Genomic DNA, 23,939 nt, shown 5'->3' with positions numbered 1-23,939 from the left:
TACCATGGCAACGGGGATGCTACTTGTGTGCGGATTGGCACTATTTCTAACAATAAAATCAAACCTACTTCACTCCCAGCAGTTTACGATTTCGTTTCAGCGTCCTTCAGACTGCGGCGTGGAACAGTTCTACGACATCTCCAGTCAGTCCTGTGTGAAATGCGGACCGAACCAGTGTACGAGTGCAACTGGTGCGTTTATCAATGGTGTTGTTGGTTATACTGTGACTAACCGGCTACCTAATTAGCAGTACGCTAATCCACTCCAGTCCGGGTTTGTTATAGAGTCAATCGCGTTGTTTAAAACGTTACGTGTAAGAATAGAACAGGCTCAACCATCTTTGCTAAATAGTACGTAAATACAGCAGTAGCGAATCATAGGGGAGGAATGTATATTGCAGTAAACCACCTGGCTAGCTATCTGGTTAGAATTGGATAATAATGCAGCTAATATAGTGTAAACTGGCCTGCTAGTTGCATTGTCCTATATGTAGACTATGTTAGCTGGTTCATCAGTCAATAAGCTTACTGCAGGTATTGTTTGCTGAGAGAAATGGCACTGATCGTTTACAATGTAACCTACAGCTGTGTCTACTGTTATAATCTCTTGTGTTAACCAATTACCCTCTCCTCCTTCATCAGGTCTGTCTTGTGAATGTGTGACTGGGTTCAGAGTTCTCGCCACCAACGGAGCTTCCATCACCTGTCAGCAGTGTCCACTAGAAAAACCGGTATGTTCTTATTCCGTACTACTAGACAGTACATCACACCATATAATACATTACAAAATCAGCTATTTCAATTTACTTATCATTCACCGACCAGTTTAAAGATCTCAATCAATACAGATTGTCCTGGGAAGTGTGCTGAACACAGGAAGTTGGTGGCACTGTAGTTGGGGAGGACAGCTCATGGTAATGGCTGGAGCGGAATAGGTGGAATGGTATCAAATACATCAAACACATGGTTTTTATGTGTTTAATGCCATTCCATTGCTACGTTCCAGCCATTATTATGAGCTGTTCTCCCCTCAGCAGCCTCCACTGGTGCTGAACTGCATGTGTTGTTCTGCCTGTCTCCTGTAGGCAGTAACAGAGGATGGCTATGGGTGTATCCTCTGTCCGGGCAGTCTGACTGAGCAGGGAACCTGTCAGTGCCCGTCTGGGAGTATACTGGGTGAGTAAAACTGGGAGTATACTGGGTTAGACAGCAGCTGGAGGAGCCACATCTACAGGGGATGTGATGGTGTTTATGGTGCGGTGCTGTGTGATGCTAATGCTGTATTGTTGTACTGTAGTGGAGCGGGATGTCCAGGGGAACCCTCTGGAAGAGGCCAGGTGTGAGGTGTGCAATGGAGCTGAGCCTGCCCTCTCAGCCCCTGACAGCTACGGAGACAGGTACCAGACACAGCCAAGTCTTCCTGCAGAACAACTGATATTTCTGCTCTAAACTCTCAGATGGCATGACTTGTTAAGATTCTGCTGATTGAACCGTTTACTGTCTGTCTGTCTGACTGTCTCTGTCTGTCTCTGCTCTAAACTCTCAGATGGCATGACTTGTTAAGATTCTGCTGATTGAACCGTTTACTGTCTGTCTCTGTCTGACTGTCTCTGGCTGTCTGCTCTAAACTCTCAGATGGCATGACTTGTTAAGATTCTGCTGATTGAACTGTTTACTGTCTGTCTCTGTCTGACTGTCTCTGTCTGTCTCTGCTCTAAACTCTCAGATGGCATGACTTGTTAAGATTCTGCTGATTGAAATGTTTACTGTCTGTCTCTGTCTGACTGTCTCTGGCTGTCTGCTCTAAACTCTCAGATGGCATGACTTGTTAAGATTCTGCTGATTGAAATGTTTACTGTCTGTCTCTGTCTGACTCTGCTCTCTTGTCTCTGTCTGTCTCTGTCTGTCTCTGTCTGACTCTGCTCTCTTGTCTCTGTCTGTCTCTGTCTGTCTCTGTCTGACTCTGCTCTCTTGTCTCTGTCTGTCTCTGTCTGTCTCTGTCTGACTCTGCTCTCTTGTCTCTGTCTGTCTCTGTCTGTTTCTGCCTGACTCTGTCTGTTTCTGCCTGACTCTGTCTGTCTCTGCCTGTCTCTGTCTGACTCTGCTCTCTTGTCTCTGTCAGGTGTCAGAGATGCCAGGCTTCCCTCATCAACACTTCTCAGTCCTGTATGTGTGGTTCCAACATCCTGGTGAGCCCAACCTCTATAATACGCGTGTGTGTCATGTATGGGTTTAAAATGAAATACAAGTCTAGAGCATCTGTGAATCATATGTCGTGTTTCTTTACAGGCTGGAGGTATGTGTTTCCCTCCCAACAACCTCCCTACAGCTGTGAACCCAAACGTCAACTATGCCGAGCTGGTAAGTCAACACAACAGGGCCCAGTTTTTCAAATGTTATCTGGATTTTGTCTATCGGATAAGATTAAATGCATAGAAATAGAACAAATAATTTACTTGAATGGGCTATTCCGTTGTATTCATTCTATTTCTCTGTTTTATTCCTAGCCGATAGGCGAAATCCAGGTAGATACTGTAATTTTTGAAAAACTGGTCCCAGAGCATCAGTGAGCCTGCTGTAGTTACAGTGGGGCAAAAAAGTATCTAGTCAGCCACCAATTGTGCAAGTTCTCCCACTTAAAAAGATGAGAGAGGCCTGTAATTGTCATCATAGGTACACTTCAACTATGACAGACAAAATGAGAAAAAAAAATCCAGAAAATCACATTGTAGGATTTTTTATGAATTTATTTGCAAATTATGGTGGAAAATAAGTATTTGGTCACCTACAAACAAGCAAGATTTCTGGCTCTCACAGACCTGTAACTTCTTCTTTAAGAGGCTCCTCTGTCCTCCACTCGTTACCTGTATTAATGGCACCTGTTTGAACTTGTTATCAGTATAAAAGACACCTGTCCACAACCTCAAACAGTCACACTCCAAACTCCACTATGGCCAAGACCAAAGAGCTGTCAAAGGACAGCAGAAACAAAATTGTAGACCTGCACCAGGCTGGGAAGACTGAATCTGCAATAGGTAAACAGCTTGGTTTGAAGAAATCAACTGTGGGAGCAATTATTAGGAAATGGAAGACATACAAGACCACTGATAATCTCCCTCGATCTGGGGCTCCACGCAAGATCTCACCCCGTGGGGTCAAAATGATCACAAGAACAGTGAGCAAAAATCCCAGAACCACACGGGGGGACCTAGTGAATGACCTGCGGAGAGCTGGGACCAAAGTAACAAAGCCTACTATCAGTAACACACTACGCCGCCAGGGACTCAAATCCTGCAGTGCCAGACGTGTCCCCCTGCTTAAGCCAGTACATGTCCAGGCCCGTCTGAAGTTTGTTAGAGCGCATTTGGATGATCCAGAAGAAGATTGGGAGAATGTCATATGGTCAGATGAAACCAAAATAGAACGTTTTGGTAAAAACTCAACTCGTCGTGTTTGGAGGACAAAGAATGCTGAGTTGCATCCAAAGAACACCATACCTACTGTGAAGCATGGGGGTGGAAACATCATGCTTTGGGGCTGTTTTTCTGCAAAGGGACCAGGACGACTGATCCGTGTAAAGGAAAGAATGAATGGGGCCATGTATCGTGAGATTTTGAGTGAAAACCTCCTTCCATCAGCAAGGGCATTGAAGATGAAACGTGGCTGGGTCTTTCAGCATGACAATGATCCCAAACACACCGCCCGGGCAACGAAGGAGTGGCTTCGTAAGAAGCATTTCAAGGTCCTGGAGTGGCCTAGCCAGTCTCCAGATCTCAACCCCATAGAAAATCTTTGGAGGGAGTTGAGAGTCCGTGTTGCCCAGCAACAGCCCCAAAACATCACTGCTCTAGAGGATATCTGCATGGAGGAATGGGCCAAAATACCAGCAACAGTGTGTGAAAACCTTGTGAAGACTTACAGAAAACGTTTGACCTCTGTCATTGCCAACAAAGGGTATATAACAAAGTATTGAGAAACTTTTGTTATTGACCAAATACTTATTTTCCACCATAATTTGCAAATAAATTCATTAAAAATCCTACAATGTGATTTTCTGGATTTTGTTTTTCTCATTTTGTCTGTCATAGTTGAAGTGTACCTATGATGAAAATTACAGGCCTCTCTCATCTTTTTAAGTGGGAGAACTTGCACAATTGGTGGCTGACTAAATACTTTTTTGCCCCACTGTATGTGACTGTGGAGTTATAGTAACACTGTTTGGTATGTTCCCCTTGTAGTCCCTTCCTGTGCAATCAGCATGGTTCTCCACAAACCTCTACTCTTCAGCAGCTGCCTGCTTGGTAAAATATACAGCCTCTCAAATACCTGGTCACCTTTCTGTCCCTGGACGATCTATGTGCACTTGTCCGTGTGTGTGGTGTGTGTCCTGCAGGTGTTCTCTGACCTGACCGTGTTGGTATGTGTGCGTTGTACAGGTGTATACTAACCTGACAGCATGCCAGGCATTGGGGAACATGTGTGTGATGAACATGCACTCCTTCAGCAGCGTGGTCAACGATGCCTGTGGTCTCTACAACACCATCTTCAGAGCTACCGCAGCCCTGGGATCTACACAGGACATATCCTACTGGTAACCTCTAACCCTTTTCCTGACCCCTAACCTATAACCCCTAAAACATCTTCCGAAGATCTACTCTTGCTCTGTAGTCTCTAACCACTGTTTTCAACCAATGATGTAAAATCTGGAGTAGATCAGTCAATGGAACTGTCCATTCCTGCCCCTGTGACTTTAGGAGAGCCAATCTCCCATGGCTTTACTACGGGGACCAGCCGGGTCTGGCCAACCGCGTGCTGCAGACAGAGCCACTTCCCACTGGATTCAGCTTCAAGGGACACAACAGGGTCCGTAACACACACATTGACCCAACACTATTACCATAACACCTATGATGATCACTCCGATTCTACGTGCGTTGTCTCTCTTTCTCAGAATACAGACATCAACCTAGTGGCTGCTGTCTACAACGCCAGAGGAGACTTCCTCCAATGGGAGAAAGTGGGAGGAAACAACCTGCAGGTAAAACAGGAAGTTCATCTTGAGCCTGACTAGTGAAGGCTAGTCTTGCATTGCCACATTCATATTGACCTTCAAGCTGAGCTGTCTACTGTAGTAATATTTGTAACGACCTGAGGTTGGGAGCAGAGCCCTGAGTGACACACAAGTCTAGCCTAAAGGTGTTCTTCTTTCCATCACACTGGTTCCAGTGTTGAGACGCCAGTGTTTCATGATACAGCTCAGTCATAGATCAGTCGTTATCATTATTAGTTTTGACATGAGGAAAGTGACTGTCTCCTCTCCCAGCTCTGTCCAGACACCGCCAGGAGACAGGAGGCAGCTTACACCTTTGGCACGGCCTACCAGGAGACTGTGAGTTTCTACCTCTATCCAGTGCTTGACTTGGACTGAAATAGGTTCCGGTACTCATTTTGGATGCCACTACTGTTTATATAGTATTTAGGTGCAGAAGCGCCACAATACTTTTGAGATAATATTCTATAAGAGGAACAGGAGCCCGAGCAGTAGAACATTTGAGGTGCCGGGACTCAGCTCCGGTGAACTCCTGCCCAAGTCAAGCCCTGTCTCTATCTCGTCAACATGTGCTGTGGTGTTTTCTCATGGTGACAGTTGTTTTGCGTTCTCACTTAGCGCCAATTCTATTACGTATGTGTCTGTGTGTGTAGTGTGTTCTCTCCGTAGCAGACCTGTTGCGTGTTTATGCTGAGCCTTTATTCTACGATGTGTTTGTGGATCTGAGCCGAGGAGAGGACAGGAGACTGCTCCCCCTCCCCACACGCAACCTCAACCAAGAATACAACAGGAAGTTCATCAACCGGGGTGAATGTGGGAGGGGGTACATTTGTTTTAAATCCTTTCTCCCTCAACAAGTATCTTGAATAACTAGTGTGTGTGTGTGTGTGTGTGTGTGTGTGTGTGTGTGTGTGTGTGTGTGTGTAGGTAACTTGAACGGCTGGTACCTATCGAGACGTGTGTTACTGGTGGACACTCTGAGTGGGAGAGAGAAGAGCCTCGGCTCTCTGCCAAAAGTCATACGCATCGCAAGCAGCATCAGGATTGGGTGAGTTGCACACACAAACACACATCCATGTAGGAATACACGCATTCATCAATGTTAGCAGGGTGTGAAAACATGTATGTGTGTGTGTGTATTTGTGACATAGGTTTCAGCTGGTGCCAGGGACTCAGAAGGGACAGGTGTTCCCTCCTCTCCTCTCTGTGACCTACTCAGACGTCCTCATCACTGCCCCAAACACACAGACTGTCTCTGTGAGTAACACATCACACACACAAACACAGCACACACGCCTATCACAGCACACACACACATCCCTGATCCCACTGTAACTTCTGTGTGTTCTAGGTGTCGTTTGCTGTGGACTATGAGATGGACCAGACTGAGGCTCACATGAAGACTGATGTGAGTAACCAGGGGGCAGAGAACGAGAAGGGTAATGCTGTTGCGATTGCATGTATAGTGAAGACCATAATGATTAGTGTGTGTGTGTGTAGATCGCCCTAGGTGTGTTGGGTGGCGTTTCTGTTCTGTATTCCCTGGTGAAGACAGCCAGCTGGAAGAGGAGGATTGGCTCTCCTCTCATTGACATGGAGGTACCTGACCTTTAACCTGTAACCCCTGACTTCGAACCATTAACCTTTAAACACCCAAATGCATTTATTTAAATGTAGAATTCGATTGCATGTTTGTCATATATTTTGACCTCTCCCTGACCTCTCTCTCTCTCTGCCTCTCCCTCTCTATTTTTCTCTGTCTCTCACCCCTCCTTTTCTTGCTCTCAGACCGTATTGAAGTTCCTGTTGTTTTACGCTGGTGATCTGGCTAACGTCTTCTTCTTCATCACTGTGGGAACAGGCCTGTACTGGCTCATCTTCTATAAGGTAGACGGAGACCCCCACAGACAGACACACACCACAGCCCCCCCCCCCCCCCCACACACACTAACAGACTTGTCCCTCTCTTGTACACCTTTACCTCTGACCTGTCTCTGGTCTTTACCAGATTTTATTCAAGGTTTTTCTCTTCTTTCTTTTCCTGGGCTGCACACTCAGACGGTGGAGGCAAGTCTTTCTCTTCTCCTCCCCTCCTCTTTTCCTCTCCCCCTCCCACACAAGAACATTAAAAACATTCAAATGTGTGTGTGTCTAGGCCCAGCATTTTGTGTCAGTGCTGCTACCGTTACCAGGTCTGCAGGAGGAGAGGTTTGTGGCGTATGTGGGCTGTGCCTTCGCTCTCAAGGTGAGGCCATCCCACCCTGTTGACAGCTTGTGTTATGTGTATGCTTCTATTTGTCTAAAATTGTGGTATTCAAAGTCGGGGGAGCGACCCCTAGTGTGGGCGCGGGGGAATTGCAGTTATATATATATTTTTTTTTAATGGGCGTGGGGATTACAGTACAGATTATTTGAAAAATTAAATGTGATTTAGTAAATTATTTATATTGGTTCTCCTAATTTTGTAAGAGATAAAAATGAATTGAATGTTATTTGTCGATGTAAAATGTCCATTTACAGATTTTTAAGGTTGTGTAAGTATATAAATTGGTTCAAACCACCTAAAACCAACTAAGGCATAGATGATGGTAATAAGAGCTAGAGCAGGTTCTCACCACTGGTGGGGGGATAACATGCTGTAACGTCCCCAAACATGTGCATGAACATCTAGTTCCAAAATTGTAATACTTTTCTGTTTTGTGTGCCAATGCTAAGGATACTGCTTTGTGGCACACCTATAGGAAAACTGTCAGGAAAATAGGGCTGGTGTTAATATAGGTGAATATAGGTGAATCTGTTGAAACTTGCAGTCCAACTCCTCTGACTATCATCGTTAGGATGCCAAGGATCCTAATGATCTATTATTTCACAATTTCATTAAACAAATCTTATGGAGAATAAACTATATTTTTCTGACAGTTTTTCCCAAGGCGGCGGCATAGGTGCCAATGGCATAATAGAAGATCTGAAAGCCTCATCAATCCACACCTAGGAACACCACATGACTTAACACACATGCACACACCCAAACCCACACACAGATTCTGACCCAACGTTCGGAACACAACATTAACATAAACATGCACAGTCAAAGAATAACCCTTGTGTTTTACGGGGAAAACACTGCAGCTGAGCAGTCACTTGTTCATGGATCTGTACTACTTCACAACTCTGTTCTCTTCCCTGAAGCACATGCAGATTTGGATAGTGAGAGGTTTTGCTGAGGAAGTGATTTCCCACTTTCCTGTGGTAACCTTGTGTTGGAGCCTCCTAATCCTAATAATACAGTTGGGGGGAAAAAGGAACATATTTGCCTTTTTCATCCTATTTATCAAATAGCGGTGAAATTATTGGCCGATATTGATATATCGGTCATTAGATTTGGGGTGGGGTCACGAGAAATTCTGCCGATAGAAATGGGATACCTGCTGAAAAAGTTTGAATACCACTGGTCTAAATTGTCCTCCAGACTGTGCAGTTTCTCCATAAGCTGATCCAGCAGTTGTCAGTGGATATCTTCTTCATAGATTGGGAGAGACCGCGCGGCAAAGCCAACAAGACCATCCAGGGTACGTAGTCCCCTTTTCTCTGAAAGTAGTTTTACCCCTCTGTCTCTCTGAATTAGAAGTGACCATGATTTGGGTTGTTGCCAGGCAATGGCAACGGTGAGGCGAAGCACAACCCTTCTGCTGTCAGCATCTGGAGGACCTACTTTGTGGCCAACGAGTGGAATGAGATTCAGACCATACGCAAGATCAGCCCCACCTTCCAGATCATGGCTGTGCTTTTCCTACTGGAGGTACACACACATCTTCCTTCTCTCTCTCTGTCTCCTTGTCTGTGTCTCTGTCTCTCTCTGCCCCTCTGTCTCTCTCTCTCTCTGTGACTCTCTCTTTCCCATCAGAGAAATGGCAGCACTCTCCCCTGATACATTTCAAATCACTTTCTTAACGCTCTCTCTGTGACTCTGTTGACTCTGTCTCTCTTTCTCTCTCCCTGTGTATCTAGGTGGTTGGCTTCTCCAGTCTGGCCCTTAGGGACCCCTGGTCAGATCTCCAGCGCCCCCCTCAGTCCTACTCCCCTCCCTACAGCCTGACGCTGCGCTATGGCCTGGCCGCCACCCTCTGGCTCTGCATTGGACTGCTGCAGGTAGGTACACCCCTATGAACTGCAGACGTTGGTCGGACCTGTTACCAGAGTGGGTCTCTGGACAGGCTTTCTCACTGTGTATCTTTCACTTTTTCTCTCTGCAGATCATTTTCTTCACTGCGTTTCATGAGCGTTTTGTGGAGGATAAGATCCGTCAGTTTGTGGACCTATGCTCCATCAGCAACGTGAGTATCACTCTCACCAGCATGTACAGTGTGTGTCTCAGCTGCCGTGCACATTTTGTAAAAGTGAGATGGGCTGATGAACTGCTGCTGTTTTAATGCTATCAGTCATTTAAACAACATTTTTCTTCTGTCTTAGATCTCGGTGCTGCTGCTGTCCCACAGGTGTTTTGGTTACTACATCCACGGGCGCTCCGTCCACGGCCACGCTGACACCAACATGGAGGAGATGAACATCAACCTCAAGAGAGAGGCTGTACGTACACACAGAGAGACAGACAGAGAGTGTGTGGGTTTGGAATTGGGATGTGTTTATTTCGTTCCGATATAAAAAGCTATTCAACCCTTTCTCCCTCTCTCTCCCTGTAGGAGTCTCTGTGTGGTCAGAGAGGTCTCCTTCCCAACACAGACACTCAGACCTTCCAGATCTCCATCACCAGCCGCCTACGCCTGCAGTACGACCGCATCCTGGAGCCCCTCAGCAGGGTGGGGCTGTGTGTGTCTGTGTGTGTTGTTTGAGATCATCATAATCAACAGGAAAGATATTCATGTCTGTTCTATGCAATGTGTTTCTATCAGAATATTCTGTTACGTTGTACCACTTTGAACGTGCCTCTGTCTGAAGCTTTTAAAAATGTAGTCACCGTTTTCATATTATTTCAGGTTACAACACATTTCATGATTTATAATTTCAGATTACTTCATAGAGTTCGATGGGTCAGGTACACTGAAGGGCATGGAAATATTTACCTTGTTCAAAGGTATATCTGTGTTTGTCTCTAACAGAGAAATGGACCGTCGCGGTTGGTGGACGCAGCCTCGGGACACCCCTTTGACCAGAGCACCAAAGCCTACCACACCATGAACCGTTTCCTAGGATCTGTCATAGACCATGTAAGATATCAACATACCACACCATGAACCGTTTCCTAGGATCTGTCATAGACCATGTAAGATATCAACATACCACACACCATGAACCGTTTCCTAGGATCTGTCATAGACCATGTAAGATATCAACATACCACACCATGAACCGTTTCCTAGGATCTGTCATAGACCATGTAAGATATCAACATACCACACCATGAACCGTTTCCTAGGATCTGTCATAGACCATGTAAGATATCAACATACCACACCATGAACCGTTTCCTAGGATCTGTCATAGACCATGTAAGATATCAACATACCACACACCATGAACCGTTTCCTAGGATCTGTCATAGACCATGTAAGATATCAACATACCACACACCATGAACCGTTTCCTAGGATCTGTCATAGACCATGTAAGATATCAACATACTATGAACCGTTTCCTAGGATCTGTCATAGACCATGTAAGATATCAACATACCACACACCATGAACCGTTTCCTAGGATCTGTCATAGACCATGTAAGATATCAACATACCATACCATGAACCGTTTCCTAGGATCTGTCATAGACCATGTAAGATATCAACATACCACACCATGAACCGTTTCCTAGGATCTGTCATAGACCATGTAAGATATCAACATACCACACCATGAACCGTTTCCTAGGATCTGTCATAGACCATGTAAGATATCAACATACCACACACCATGAACCGTTTCCTAGGATCTGTCATAGACCATGTAAGATATCAACATACCACACCATGAACCGTTTTCTAGGATCTGTCATAGACCATGTAAGATATCAACATACCACACCATGAACCGTTTTCTAGGATCTGTCATAGACCATGTAAGATATCAACATACCATACCATGAACCGTTTCCTAGGATCTGTCATAGACCATGTAAGATATCAACATACCACACCATGAACCGTTTCCTAGGATCTGTCATAGACCATGTAAGATATCAACATACCACACCATGAACCGTTTCCTAGGATCTGTCATAGACCATGTAAGATATCAACATACCATACCATGAACCGTTTCCTAGGATCTGTCATAGACCATGTAAGATATAAACATACCACACCATGAACCGTTTCCTAGGATCTGTCATAGACCATGTAAGATATCAACATACCACACCATGAACCGTTTCCTAGGATCTGTCATAGACCATGTAAGATATCAACATACCACACCATGAACCGTTTCCTAGGATCTGTCATAGACCATGTAAGATATCAACATACCACACACCATGAACCGTTTCCTAGGATCTGTCATAGACCATGTAAGATATCAACATACCACACCATGAACCGTTTCCTAGGATCTGTCATAGACCATGTAAGATATCAACATACCACACCATGAACCGTTTCCTAGGATCTGTCATAGACCATGTAAGATATCAACATACCACACCATGAACCGTTTCCTAGGATCTGTCATAGACCATGTAAGATATCAACATACCACACACCATGAACCGTTTCCTAGGATCTGTCATAGACCATGTAAGATATCAACATACCACACACCATGAACCGTTTCCTAGGATCTGTCATAGACCATGTAAGATATCAACATACTATGAACCGTTTCCTAGGATCTGTCATAGACCATGTAAGATATCAACATACCACACCATGAACCGTTTCCTAGGATCTGTCATAGACCATGTAAGATATAAACATACCATGAACCGTTTCCTAGGATCTGTCATAGACCATGTAAGATATCAACATACCACACACCATGAACCGTTTCCTAGGATCTGTCATAGACCATGTAAGATATCAACATACCACACACCATGAACCGTTTCCTAGGATCTGTCATAGACCATGTAAGATATCAACATACCATACCATGAACCGTTTCCTAGGATCTGTCATAGACCATGTAAGATATCAACATACCACACCATGAACCGTTTCCTAGGATCTGTCATAGACCATGTAAGATATCAACATACCACACCATGAACCGTTTCCTAGGATCTGTCATAGACCATGTAAGATATCAACATACCACACACCATGAACCGTTTCCTAGGATCTGTCATAGACCATGTAAGATATCAACATACCACACCATGAACCGTTTTCTAGGATCTGTCATAGACCATGTAAGATATCAACATACCATGAACCGTTTCCTAGGATCTGTCATAGACCATGTAAGATATCAACATACCATGAACCGTTTCCTAGGATCTGTCATAGACCATGTAAGATATCAACATACCACACACCATGAACCGTTTCCTAGGATCTGTCATAGACCATGTAAGATATAAACATACCACACCATGAACCGTTTCCTAGGATCTGTCATAGACCATGTAAGATATCAACATACCACACCATGAACCGTTTCCTAGGATCTGTCATAGACCATGTAAGATATCAACATACCATGAACCGTTTCCTAGGATCTGTCATAGACCATGTAAGATATCAACATACCATGAACCGTTTCCTAGGATCTGTCATAGACCATGTAAGATATCAACATACCACACCATGAACCGTTTCCTAGGATCTGTCATAGACCATGTAAGATATCAACATACCACACCATGAACCGTTTCCTAGGATCTGTCATAGACCATGTAAGATATCAACATACCACACCATGAACCGTTTCCTAGGATCTGTCATAGACCATGTAAGATATCAACATACCACACACCATGAACCGTTTCCTAGGATCTGTCATAGACCATGTAAGATATCAACATACCACACACCATGAACCGTTTCCTAGGATCTGTCATAGACCATGTAAGATATCAACATACCACACCATGAACCGTTTCCTAGGATCTGTCATAGACCATGTAAGATATCAACATACCACACCATGAACCGTTTCCTAGGATCTGTCATAGACCATGTAAGATATCAACATACCATACCATGAACCGTTTCCTAGGATCTGTCATAGACCATGTAAGATATCAACATACCACACCATGAACCGTTTCCTAGGATCTGTCATAGACCATGTAAGATATCAACATACCACACCATGAACCGTTTCCTAGGATCTGTCATAGACCATGTAAGATATCAACATACCACACCATGAACCGTTTTCTAGGATCTGTCATAGACCATGTAAGATATCAACATACCACACCATGAACCGTTTTCTAGGATCTGTCATAGACCATGTAAGATATCAACATACCATACCATGAACCGTTTCCTAGGATCTGTCATAGACCATGTAAGATATCAACATACCACACCATGAACCGTTTCCTAGGATCTGTCATAGACCATGTAAGATATCAACATACCACACCATGAACCGTTTCCTAGGATCTGTCATAGACCATGTAAGATATCAACATACCATACCATGAACCGTTTCCTAGGATCTGTCATAGACCATGTAAGATATAAACATACCACACCATGAACCGTTTCCTAGGATCTGTCATAGACCATGTAAGATATCAACATACCACACCATGAACCGTTTCCTAGGATCTGTCATAGACCATGTAAGATATCAACATACCACACCATGAACCGTTTCCTAGGATCTGTCATAGACTATGTAAGATATCAACATACCATGAACCGTTTCCTAGGATCTGTCATAGACCATGTAAGATATAAACATACCACACACACAACACACCATGAGTCACTTCCTGGGATCTGTCTAAATATTTTCACACACACACAATCACATACACCATTTCCTGATGTTATGTTGTATTCTCTGTAGGCCCATCGGGACATGGAATACGTTGTGAGAGACAAACTGTTTTTTGAGAGAGTCATAGGGATGGAGTTCATGGAGCCTATGGACAAGAGCATCTTCTACAACGGTTATGCTGCAACCTTCCCTCCATCTTGTGCCAACATCACTTCTTTTTCAATCTTGGTTCCAATAGTTTATATGTATATACAGTACCAGTCAAAAGTTTGGACACACCTACTCATTCAAGGGTTTTTCTTTATTTTTACATTGTAGAATAATAGTGAAGACATCAAAACTATGAAATAACACATTGAATCATGTACTAACCAAAAAAGTGTTAAACAAATCAAAATATATTTGAGATTTGAGATTCTTCAAAGTAGCCACCCTTTGCCTTGATGACAGCTTTGTACACTCTTGACATTCTCTCAACCAGCTTCATGAGGTAGTCACCTGCAATGCCTTGTTAAAAGTTAATTTGTGGAATTTCTTTCCTTCTTAATGCGTTTGAGCAAATAATTTGTGTTGTGACAAGGTAGGGGTGGTATACAGACGATAGCCCTATTTGGTAAGAGACTAAGTCCATATTATGGCACGAACAGCTCAAATAAGCAAAGAGAAATGACAGTCCATCATTACTTTAAAACATGAAAGTCAGTCAATCCGAAAATTGTTGCAAAAACCATTAAGCTCGATGATGAAACTGGCTCTCACGAGGACCACCTCAGGAAAGGAAGACCCAGAGTTACCTCTGCTGCAGAGGATAAGTTAATTAGAGTTACCAGCCTCAGAAATTGCAGCCCAAATAAATGCTTCAGAGTTTAAGTAACAGACACATCTCAACATCAACTGTTCAGAGGCGACTGCGTGAATCAGGCCTTCATGGTCGAATTGCCGCAAAGAAACCACTACTAAAGGACACCAATAATAAGAAGAGACTTGCTTGGGCCAAGGAACACGAGCAATGTACATTAGACCGGTGGAAATCTTTCCTTTGGTCTGATGAGTCCAAATTTGAGATTTTTGGTTCCAATCGCCGTGTCTTTGTGAGACACAGAGTAGGCGAACAGATGATCTCCACATGTGTGGTTCCCACTGTGAAGCACACCTGTCGTTTCTCTTTGCTTATTTGAGCTGTTCTTGCCATAATATGGACTTGGTCTTTTACCAAATAGGGCTATCTTCTGTATACCAACCCTACCTTGTCACAACACAACTGATTGGCTCAAATGCATTAAGGAGGAAATAAATTCCACAAATACATTTTTAACAAGGCACACCTGTTAATTGAAATACAATCCAGGTGACTACCTCATGAAGCTTGTTGAGAGAATGTCAAGAGTGTGCAAAGCTGTCATCAAGGCAAAGGGTGGCTACTTTGAAGAATCTAAAATCTAAAATATATTTTGATTTGTTTAACACTTTTTTTGGTTACAGTTTTGATGTCTTCACTATTATTCTATAATGTAGACAATTGTAAAAAATAAAGTAAAACCCTTGAATGAGTAGGTGTGTCAACTTTTGACTGGTACTGTATATATCTCAAAACATGGCAGATACAACAGTAACATGCTGTCTATATTACTACATTACACACACTGTGTGGGCTGCAGATAAATGGCGGTGTGGTCTGTGAACAAGCCTGTACACCTGTATGGCCTCTGAAATATGTCTTTATTCAACTCTGACAGATGAGTCCCATTCGTTCAGTGACGTGCTGTTCTATGGGAACGAAGCCACTCTGTTGATCTTTGACACGCTCTTCTTCTGTGTGGTCGACCTGGGAGCACAGAGCTTCATACTGGCAGGCGTACTCACATACGTACAGCAAATGGTCAGTATTGTGGGTGTACTTGTACCTGTCTTTGTTTGTTTGTGTTAGTTGTATAACAGCAAAAAATAACATTTGATTTATTTTCTATTCTAGATCTTTCGGTTAATCCGTAACGGTATTGGGCGGAGAAACCTGGCCAACAAAACATTGGTGGACCAGAGATTCCTGATCTAGTTTCTGCTGTCAGAATGGTGAAAGTATAGACCAGGCGCAGTCAATTCCAGTCCTCGGGGCCTGATTGGTGTCACAGTTTTGCCCCAGCTAACACACCTGACTCCAATAATCAACTAATCATGATCTTCAGTTTAGAATGCAATTTGATCAATCAGCTGTGTTTGCTAGAGATGGAGAAAAAGTGTGACAGGGGTATTCAACTCCTACCCTACGAGGTCTGGAGCCTGCTAGTTTTCTGTTCTACCTGATAATTAATTACACCCACCTGGTGTCCCAGCTCTAAATCTGAAAAAAGCAGTGGAACTGGTCCAGTTGAGCTTGAGTGGTATAGACTATAGTATGCCATGCCTTGTTAGCATGTAACAGTCTTGGTAGCTGTGTGACTAGCGCGGTTTAATTGTTTTGTTTACAGCTTTGGCAGCCTCTTTTTTTTGACAAATGCTTTTCTACCTGTTTACACAGTATTTTGTATATGTTCTTCACAGGGTTGATGATGTACATTTTGTAATTCAGTTTTTCTATGTGATATGTTTTTACAAATTAAAACAATGTGTCTGATTTTATATTGTCTCTTCATTCGCTTCCTCTGTTATTGGCCCTGTAGTTAGAGAGAGAAGATGGAGGGAGGTGAAGGTAGATGAGAGATGGATTGTGGTACTTAAAACCATCCACACATTAGCTATTGGCTGCTGTAGTTGCATCATCAATTACTAACCTAACGTACCAGCAAATATCTCTTCTGCTGAAGTGTGATGACATTATGGTGCTATAAAACTAGATAACAGAGTAGGCTCTGCTCCAGGGCCAGTAGGAGCTGCAGCCAGCAGGTTCCGTTCACATGTTCCTTTACTACACTGGGTGTTATTTTGCAAATAGTTCATGATGAATAGAGATCTAGACATCATTTTGGTGCTTGAAAGTCTGTCACACACCCCCAGCAGCGTGCAAAGGGTTAACAAGCCAGTCAACTCTCTTTCAGAGAGGTGAGCCAATCAGCGTTTAGTATATTGTGAGCTGGAGAGAGAGATGCAGGAGGGTGGGTAGCGTAGGAAAACGAAATAGTAAACTCAGAGAATAAGGTTGGTGGCTAGATAAATGTATTTGGCATGTTACTTTTGTGCAGTATGTGTTAATGCATTGATAACTAACTTCTGTTATATGTTGTGAGCTTTGTTACGGTGACAGTAATGTACAAGGACTGAAGGAGGAGTGGTGTTTTTAGCTGGCTTGCGGTGACGCATAGCTAGATCATCGCTAGCCAATGTTACTACCCAGCAGTAGAGTAGACTGTCGGCCCATCAAATTAATACGTAACAATGTGCTGGCTTGTATTTGGGATTATTCGCTATTGGGAACTATGTAGATATTGATGTCGATTTAATCTAAGTACAAAGAAAACTGACTCTGAACTGTACTGTAAACAATATGGCAAATCAATAGCAGTCAGGCCTATCTAGGGATAGGCCGTGGTCACTGGTTATAGACTGGAGGTTTGAGCGGTATTTTAACTAGTACCGGGTGGTTACGTGTATTTCAGCCGTGCCTGGGTCTCTTTCGACCGATAAAAGCAGCTGCACGCATTGCCCCTTCGCTACAAATAGCTAGATTAAAGCGTCAATCAGCAGTAGAAACAATAAGAAAGCGAAATCCCGGCCCCTGTTTCGGTAAAATGCTGAGAGACATTTCTCCAGCCATATATCTACTCTCAAATTCATAGACAGAGCTATGGATGCAAGGACTGACCATCCATGCTATCAAAATAATAGTTTAAACCATGTTGTGAGGCTATATAGTGTTTGTTTACAAACATTGAAGGTAAACCAGCTTTTATTTTGGCTTCTGGTGGAGTGTGACAGTTGAACTAAGATCAAGGCATTTCTAAGTTATATTCTTCAAGAATCAATGGGTCCATATCAGTAATTTAACAACTGCTGATTGCCCCTTTAATTATTGTATAATTATTGTATTTTTTAAATGTTTTATTAGGAACCCCATTAGCTGTTACAATAGCAGTAGCTCCTCTCCCTGGGGTCCTAATCTAGGAGGCGGGAAAGGGCAGAGAGAGGGATAGCCTATGCCGTTAGAGAGAATCTAGTTCAGTAGGACAAGATTGGGCTTTCAGGAGTGAGCAAATGTCAGAGCCGCTTCACAGGACTATATATAGTCTGTCAGAAAACTAGTGGTGGCTGACCCCTGTAGAGGGGCAAGGCTCTTTTATGGGGCAACACAGCCTGGCAACCTAGTGCCAGTCTGTCACACTAGTCAGCTAGAGTACTGGAATGCAGTGTTCCATTGTTGGAGTGCAATCTGCCTCAAAGCATAATAAAGCCTCTGCCAAGAGGCTCAGACCTTTATTGCACAGGAGGTTTCCTTGTAGCAAGGTCACTGGTTCCAGCTCCCTTATTCACCACACAATCAAAATAAATACAGTTGGAAGATAAAACTACTTGTCTTGATCCGTTATGTTATTTGCATGTCACTTTTGTTTGTATTGATCTGTAATGGTACCTTTGTCGAGAGCTCTGTTACTACGTGTCAGAAATGTATGTACACTGACCGAATGAGAGGTGTGTACACAATCAAAATGCCATAGTCAGCCGTGGTTGTGTTGACTGAATGATACAGATGATACAAGCTGCATTTTTGCCCATAGCTCACAGTTCCTGGTGTCTCCCGTAGGTGTAGGAGTGTTGGCGCTGCTCTGAGAGTGTGTGTGTGTGTGGCGCTGCTCTGAGAGTGTGTGTGTGTGGCGGTGCTCTGAGAGTGTGTGCGCCCAGAGCGAGCCACCATGCCCGTGACATCACAGCTGTTCCGAGGCTTCCCTCGGGCGAAGCTCTGGGGTTCCTCCCTGTTCCCATGCCAACGCCAGCTCCCCTGCTGCCCCACCTCCCACCGGCCCACCTTGTCGCAGCCCCACCCCATATGGCCGACAGCCATGCCCGTGCGTGGCTATAGGAGGAGCCCTGACCTCCACAGCTACAATCTCACCCCCCCACAGGTCAACTCAATCCTCAAAGCCAACGAGTACAGCTTCAAGGTAGGGGCGGACGATACACACATTTACACACAACGAGTACAGCTTCAAGGTAGGGGCGGACGATACACACATTTACACACAACGAGTACAGCTTCAAGGTAGGGGCGGACGATACACACATTTACACACAATGAGTACAGCTTCAAGGTAGGGGCGGACGATACACACATTTACACACAACGAGTACAGCTTCACGATTGCGCTGAGACCATAAGAATATGAGTGTGTGCTTTGGTTCTAGGTTCCGGAGTTTGATGGTAAGAATGTGTCGTCGGTGATGGGGTTCGACAGTAACCAGCTGCCTGCCAACGCACCCATCGAGGACCGGCGCAGCGCTGCCACCTGTCTGCAGACGCGGGGGATGCTGCTGGGAGTGTTCGACGGCCATGCGGGCTGTGCCTGTGCACAGGTAAAGTTTCTGCTGTCATTGTGTATAATCTGCGAGTTAGTTTTGATGTGCAGTTAAAACATCTACCTGTCTGTTTCTCAGGCGCTGAGTGAGAGGTTGTTCTACTACGTAGCCATGTCCTTGATGCCCCATGAGACCCTGTGTGAGCTGGAGTCGGCAGTAGAGGCTGGCAGACCCCTCAGCCCCATCCTGCAGTGGCACAAACACCCCAACGACTACTTCACCAGGGAGGCACAGACTATGTACTTCAACAGCCTCAGAACCTACTGGCAGGAACTCATAGACCTCAGCAGGTACACACACACACACATACACACACACACACAGGAACTCATAGACCTCAGCAGGTACACACACACACACACACACACACACACACACACACACACAGCAAGTCATAGACCTCAACAGGCATGGGGTAATAAGGGTGCATCAGTAATGTTATTAAACATGGGTCATTATTCAGTGTTGGAGTTGATTGTATGTGATTGTGTTCCCAGTCCAGGGGAGAGCCTAGGGCCCAGAGAGGCGTTGCTGAGTGCCTTTAAGAGACTGGACAGTGACCTGTCTCTGGAGGCTCAGGTGGGAGACCGTGTTCTATCCCCTTGACTTCTATCCTCTGTCCATCGATGTCTCTGTGTTACCCAGGGCTGGATACTATGGTATAAATGTGTAGTGCTGATCCCTATGTTGTGTTGTCCAGGTGGGAGATGCCAATTCCTTCCTCCACTACTGGGTTCTGAGAGTGGCCTTCTCTGGAGCGACTGCCTGCATAGCTCACATCGATGGATCCGACCTGTACGTACTCTAGTCCACAGCCACGGATCTCTCTGTTGGCTCCCATATGTACTGCCTGGTCTCCATCTGTCTGCTCTGACTGAGTGTCTGAGACCTCTGACTGTGGTTGTGTAGGTATGTAGCGAACACGGGCGACGGCCGGGCGGTGCTGGGGGTCCAGGAGGAGGACGGCTCGTTCAGCGCTCACACGCTCTCCAACGACCACAACGCCCAGAATGAGAACGAGGTGGCCCGCATCCAGGAGGAGCACCCGCCCTCTGAGAAGAAGACTGTCGTACGACAGGTCAGTACCGTTACACATCCAGAGAGAACGGTGGCACAGCAGGTCAGTACCGTTACACATCCAGAGAGAACGGTGGCACAGCAGGTCAGTACCGTTACACATCCAGAGAGAATGGTGGCACAGCAGGTCAGTACCGTTACACATCCAGAGAGAATGGTGGCACAGCAGGTCAGTACTGTTACACATCCAGAGAGAATGGTGGCACAGCAGGTCAGTACCGTTACACATCCAGAGAGAATGGTGGCACAGCAGGTCAGTACCGTTACACATCCAGAGAGAACGGTGGCACAGCAGGTCAGTACCGTTACACATCCAGAGAGAACGATGGCACAACAGGTCAGTACTGTTACACATCCAGAGAGAATGGTGGCACAGCAGGTCAGTACCGTTACACATCCAGAGAGAACGGTGGCACAGCAGGTCAGTACTGTTACACATCCAGAGAGAACGGTGGCACAGCAGGTCAGTTAAACATAAAGTAAAAACAAACATATATCCTCTTTCTCTCCCTCTGTCAGGACCGGTTGTTGGGCCTGCTGATGCCGTTCCGTGCGTTTGGAGATGTGAAGTTCAAGTGGAGCATTGACTTGCAGCGAGGTGTGTTGGAGTCAGGACCAGACCAGCTCCATGACAACGAACACACCAAGTTCATCCCCCCCAATTACCACACCCCTCCCTACCTCACGGCCGAGCCTGAGATCACACACCACCGCCTCCGACCTCAGGACCGCTTCCTGGTGAGAGACAAAGGATTGGTCAATTGACTGATTGACCAATTCATGATTTCATTGATTGATTGATTAGGCTTTGTTGTCTTTTCTTGAACAGAAACTTGCATTGTGCTCCATTAAAACATAACAATATCTGAAGTTATGTAGTTAGAAGTTTCCTTTTGTTAACTAAGGGTCTTTGTCGCTCCTCCGCAGGTGCTGGGTACAGACGGGCTGTGGGAGACGCTCCACCGACAGGAGGTGGTCCGGATCGTAGGGGAGTATCTAACGGGGGTCCACCAGCGCCAGCCCCTCACCGTGGGGGGTTACCATGTCACCCTGGGACAGATGCAGGGGCTGCTGGCTGAGAGGAAGGCCCGTGCCTCCTTGGCGTTCCAGGACCAGAACGCTGCCACCCACCTGATTCGCCACGCAGTGGGCAACAATGAGTTTGGAGCAGTGGACCACGAGACGCTGTCCAAGATGCTGTCTCTGCCTGAGGAACTGGCCCGCATGTACCGTGACGACATCACCATCATCATCACACAGTTCAACCCACACGTGGTTGGACACCAGCGCCAAGGGGGGGAGTCCTGAGCCAGCTCAGCCTATCAGAGGGGAATGTGGACATGAACAGGAAGTTTACTATTTAGGAGGAAAAACACTGATGTGAGGACTGGGTCTTGCTACAGACACATGGTTAAGCCCTCATTTTTATTTTACCAAACGTGCACAAAACATACTGTTTATGGACTAACCCTGCAGAGGGAGGACTGTCTACCTTCAGACTCCTTATTTTAGGGTTGTTATTGAAGAGGTGCGTGTACAGTATGTGCACATGTGAGCACACAGTCCTGGTCATGTGGATTGTTCAAATGCTTGCTGAAACTGATCACAAGTTGGCTCTTTTGTGGCCTTGTGTGTGTATGAAGCTTTTAAAGGATATTTGATCAACCTCCCTGCAGCTGCTCTGCTCTGTCACAGTCTGCCCATAGGAAACTTTCATTTGTGCCAAAAGAGTTTGCTGCTTTATAACTATGTTGTCTGAGCATTGAGGTAATGATACGGTGGCAGCCTTTGTGTTTGTTCAATCTGGCCTGTCTACTCTACAAACATCCCTCTTTCATATCACAGATTCTGTGCTGTGCAGTTGCAGCATCTGTCTTGCTCTAGAGCTGCAACTGGCCTCCATCCTGGCTCTACCGCATGGCTCTGCTGTTACGTAGTAGGGCTCTGTCTGTCTGTGTTCTGTCATTGGATGGATCAGTGTCCTTTATACTTGTTACAGACAGACAGCCAAGAGCTCCCAGGCACACTTCTTGTTATCTTATATTTTGAATAATGTTTATTTAAAATGTTTTTAATCTGATTTCAAACGTTGACTGTTTTGTCAACCTTAGAGAGGAATAACTGCCTGTGTCTATAAAGCAGATTTGAGCAGATTTTATTGCTCTGAGACAGACGGCATCACTAAGATAGGAACCAGTAGAGCTACGTAGTGTGCAGGCTTTAGATCCAACACCTCTATCACAACTACTCACCCAAAGCAATCAGGTTTGTTATGCGCTGAGTGTGTCTGATTCTACAGCAGACTGAAGGAGTGGTGGTATTCTGTAGAGGAGGGAGAGAGAGGGGTGTGTGATCAGACGCTTATTGTTTTAGGGTTGCGGAGTATACATGTTTCAAAGGAACATAGTGGTTGAACCTCTCGTTTTTTTGACAATTATACGCTCATACGGGGGGATATGGTATACTAACGTCATCATGCTTACATGGTGTGTATTTTATCAAAAATGTTTTAAAAAGTAAACTTTTTAGTTTTTAACAGTGATTCATTGCTAGCCTGGTGTCAGATCTCTGTCTGAGGTAACCATGGAATTAGAAATTGAACTGTAACCATCTCCTGTCATGTTCATGCCAAACCTCCAGGAGTGACTGAAACAGAGACAGAATTAGTCATTGTTGGTAGGACACTAACCATGGTGGTGTGGTTCTAGGCTTTTATAGGTCAAATGAAGGGTGTGCATAATATGAGGTTGTTTATCTTATGGTGGTGTATATTTAGGAGAGGATAGAATGTAAAACTGAAGGTGGCTCTGTCTGGACGCTGGCTGAATACTTGAAGGTTATTTATGCAACTTTTAATATGTCGCAGGTATTTATCCACAATTATATGAGATGTGACAGGTATGTATGTACAGTGTCTTTACCTGTTTGGGCTTGAGATTAAAGTTTTTTTGTATTTGGAAAATTTTAATAAAACACTGACTATACACAATGGCTACTACACATGTTAGATTGTGTTCTGCCTGTCTGTACGTTTTGCTGCCTGGTTGTGCTGTTCTGCAGTGCCTCTGTCTTTAACTCTCTCCTGCCACACCCCTGGAATGTGGTCAGACCGGACTGTGTGCCCGTGGTGCTCTCAGAAGGTCAAGGCAGACTTGAGTCCATTCCAGAGGTCAGCCAGCGAGGTGTCAAGTTACACTGGTGTGTATTTGTGTGTGTTCAGGTCATGGTAATTTCTCTGACAGATTCTCCTAGTCACACGCGGCCACAGTGACCAAGGCAGTACAGAGTACAGCTCACCCTCTCGCTCCGCACTCTCCCCAACAACAACCCCCTATTGCTTTGCAGCTCTGTAGTAGGCTTAATCTGTGTCCCTGTCTGCCTGAAACGGAGTTATCTTCTAGTTT

General features: G+C 44.9%; 2 protein-coding genes across 2 annotated transcripts; both read left to right on the top strand.

The window, feature by feature from the left end:
- The first annotated feature begins 4 nt into the window (after positions 1-4).
- Positions 5-16,138, top strand: LOC120030986 (meckelin-like). Its single transcript, XM_038976492.1, has 28 exons — positions 5-191; positions 642-730; positions 1,085-1,175; positions 1,297-1,396; positions 2,122-2,188; positions 2,289-2,360; positions 4,238-4,300; positions 4,436-4,590; positions 4,754-4,862; positions 4,951-5,037; positions 5,323-5,388; positions 5,703-5,856; positions 5,977-6,097; positions 6,201-6,306; positions 6,401-6,457; positions 6,550-6,648; positions 6,838-6,936; positions 7,205-7,294; positions 8,519-8,618; positions 8,703-8,848; positions 9,058-9,198; positions 9,303-9,383; positions 9,520-9,636; positions 9,750-9,866; positions 10,167-10,274; positions 14,026-14,128; positions 15,693-15,835; positions 15,929-16,138. The coding sequence occupies exons 1-28, from the start codon at positions 5-7 to the stop codon at positions 16,007-16,009; spliced, it is 2,949 nt and encodes a 982-aa protein (XP_038832420.1). The 3' UTR covers positions 16,010-16,138.
- An 854-nt stretch (positions 16,139-16,992) lies between these two features.
- On the top strand, positions 16,993-23,535 carry LOC120031461 (pyruvate dehydrogenase [acetyl-transferring]-phosphatase 1, mitochondrial-like). The gene is made up of 9 exons (XM_038977231.1): positions 16,993-17,088; positions 18,689-19,046; positions 19,288-19,455; positions 19,537-19,748; positions 19,956-20,037; positions 20,159-20,253; positions 20,368-20,536; positions 21,055-21,273; positions 21,463-23,535. Exons 2-9 carry the CDS (start codon positions 18,798-18,800, stop codon positions 21,841-21,843), a joined length of 1,575 nt encoding a protein of 524 aa, XP_038833159.1. The 5' UTR covers positions 16,993-17,088; positions 18,689-18,797; the 3' UTR covers positions 21,844-23,535.
- The last annotated feature ends 404 nt before the right edge of the window (positions 23,536-23,939 follow it).

Source organism: Salvelinus namaycush, chromosome 37 (genome assembly GCF_016432855.1).
Source record: "Salvelinus namaycush isolate Seneca chromosome 37, SaNama_1.0, whole genome shotgun sequence".
In the NCBI taxonomy this organism is placed as follows: domain Eukaryota; kingdom Metazoa; phylum Chordata; class Actinopteri; order Salmoniformes; family Salmonidae; genus Salvelinus; species Salvelinus namaycush.
This window is presented reverse-complemented; position numbering and strand designations above follow the sequence as displayed.

What these genes read in the sequence shown, in the direction of transcription:
- LOC120031461 (XM_038977231.1), top strand. Translation starts at nt 18,798, where the DNA reads ATGCCCGTGACATCACAGCTGTTCCGAGGCTTCCCTCGGGCGAAGCTC. An exon ending in ACCTGTCTCTGGAGGCTCAG is followed by an intron (nt 20,038 to 20,158) that starts GTGGGAGACCGT and finishes TGTGTTGTCCAG; the next exon opens with GTGGGAGATGCCAATTCCTT. An exon ending in GACCTCAGGACCGCTTCCTG is followed by an intron (nt 21,274 to 21,462) that starts GTGAGAGACAAA and finishes GCTCCTCCGCAG; the next exon opens with GTGCTGGGTACAGACGGGCT.
- LOC120030986 (XM_038976492.1), top strand. Translation starts at nt 5, where the DNA reads ATGGCAACGGGGATGCTACTTGTGTGCGGATTGGCACTATTTCTAACA. An exon ending in CTTCAGCAGCTGCCTGCTTG is followed by an intron (nt 4,301 to 4,435) that starts GTAAAATATACA and finishes TGCGTTGTACAG; the next exon opens with GTGTATACTAACCTGACAGC. An exon ending in TCCTGGAGCCCCTCAGCAGG is followed by an intron (nt 9,867 to 10,166) that starts GTGGGGCTGTGT and finishes TGTCTCTAACAG; the next exon opens with AGAAATGGACCGTCGCGGTT.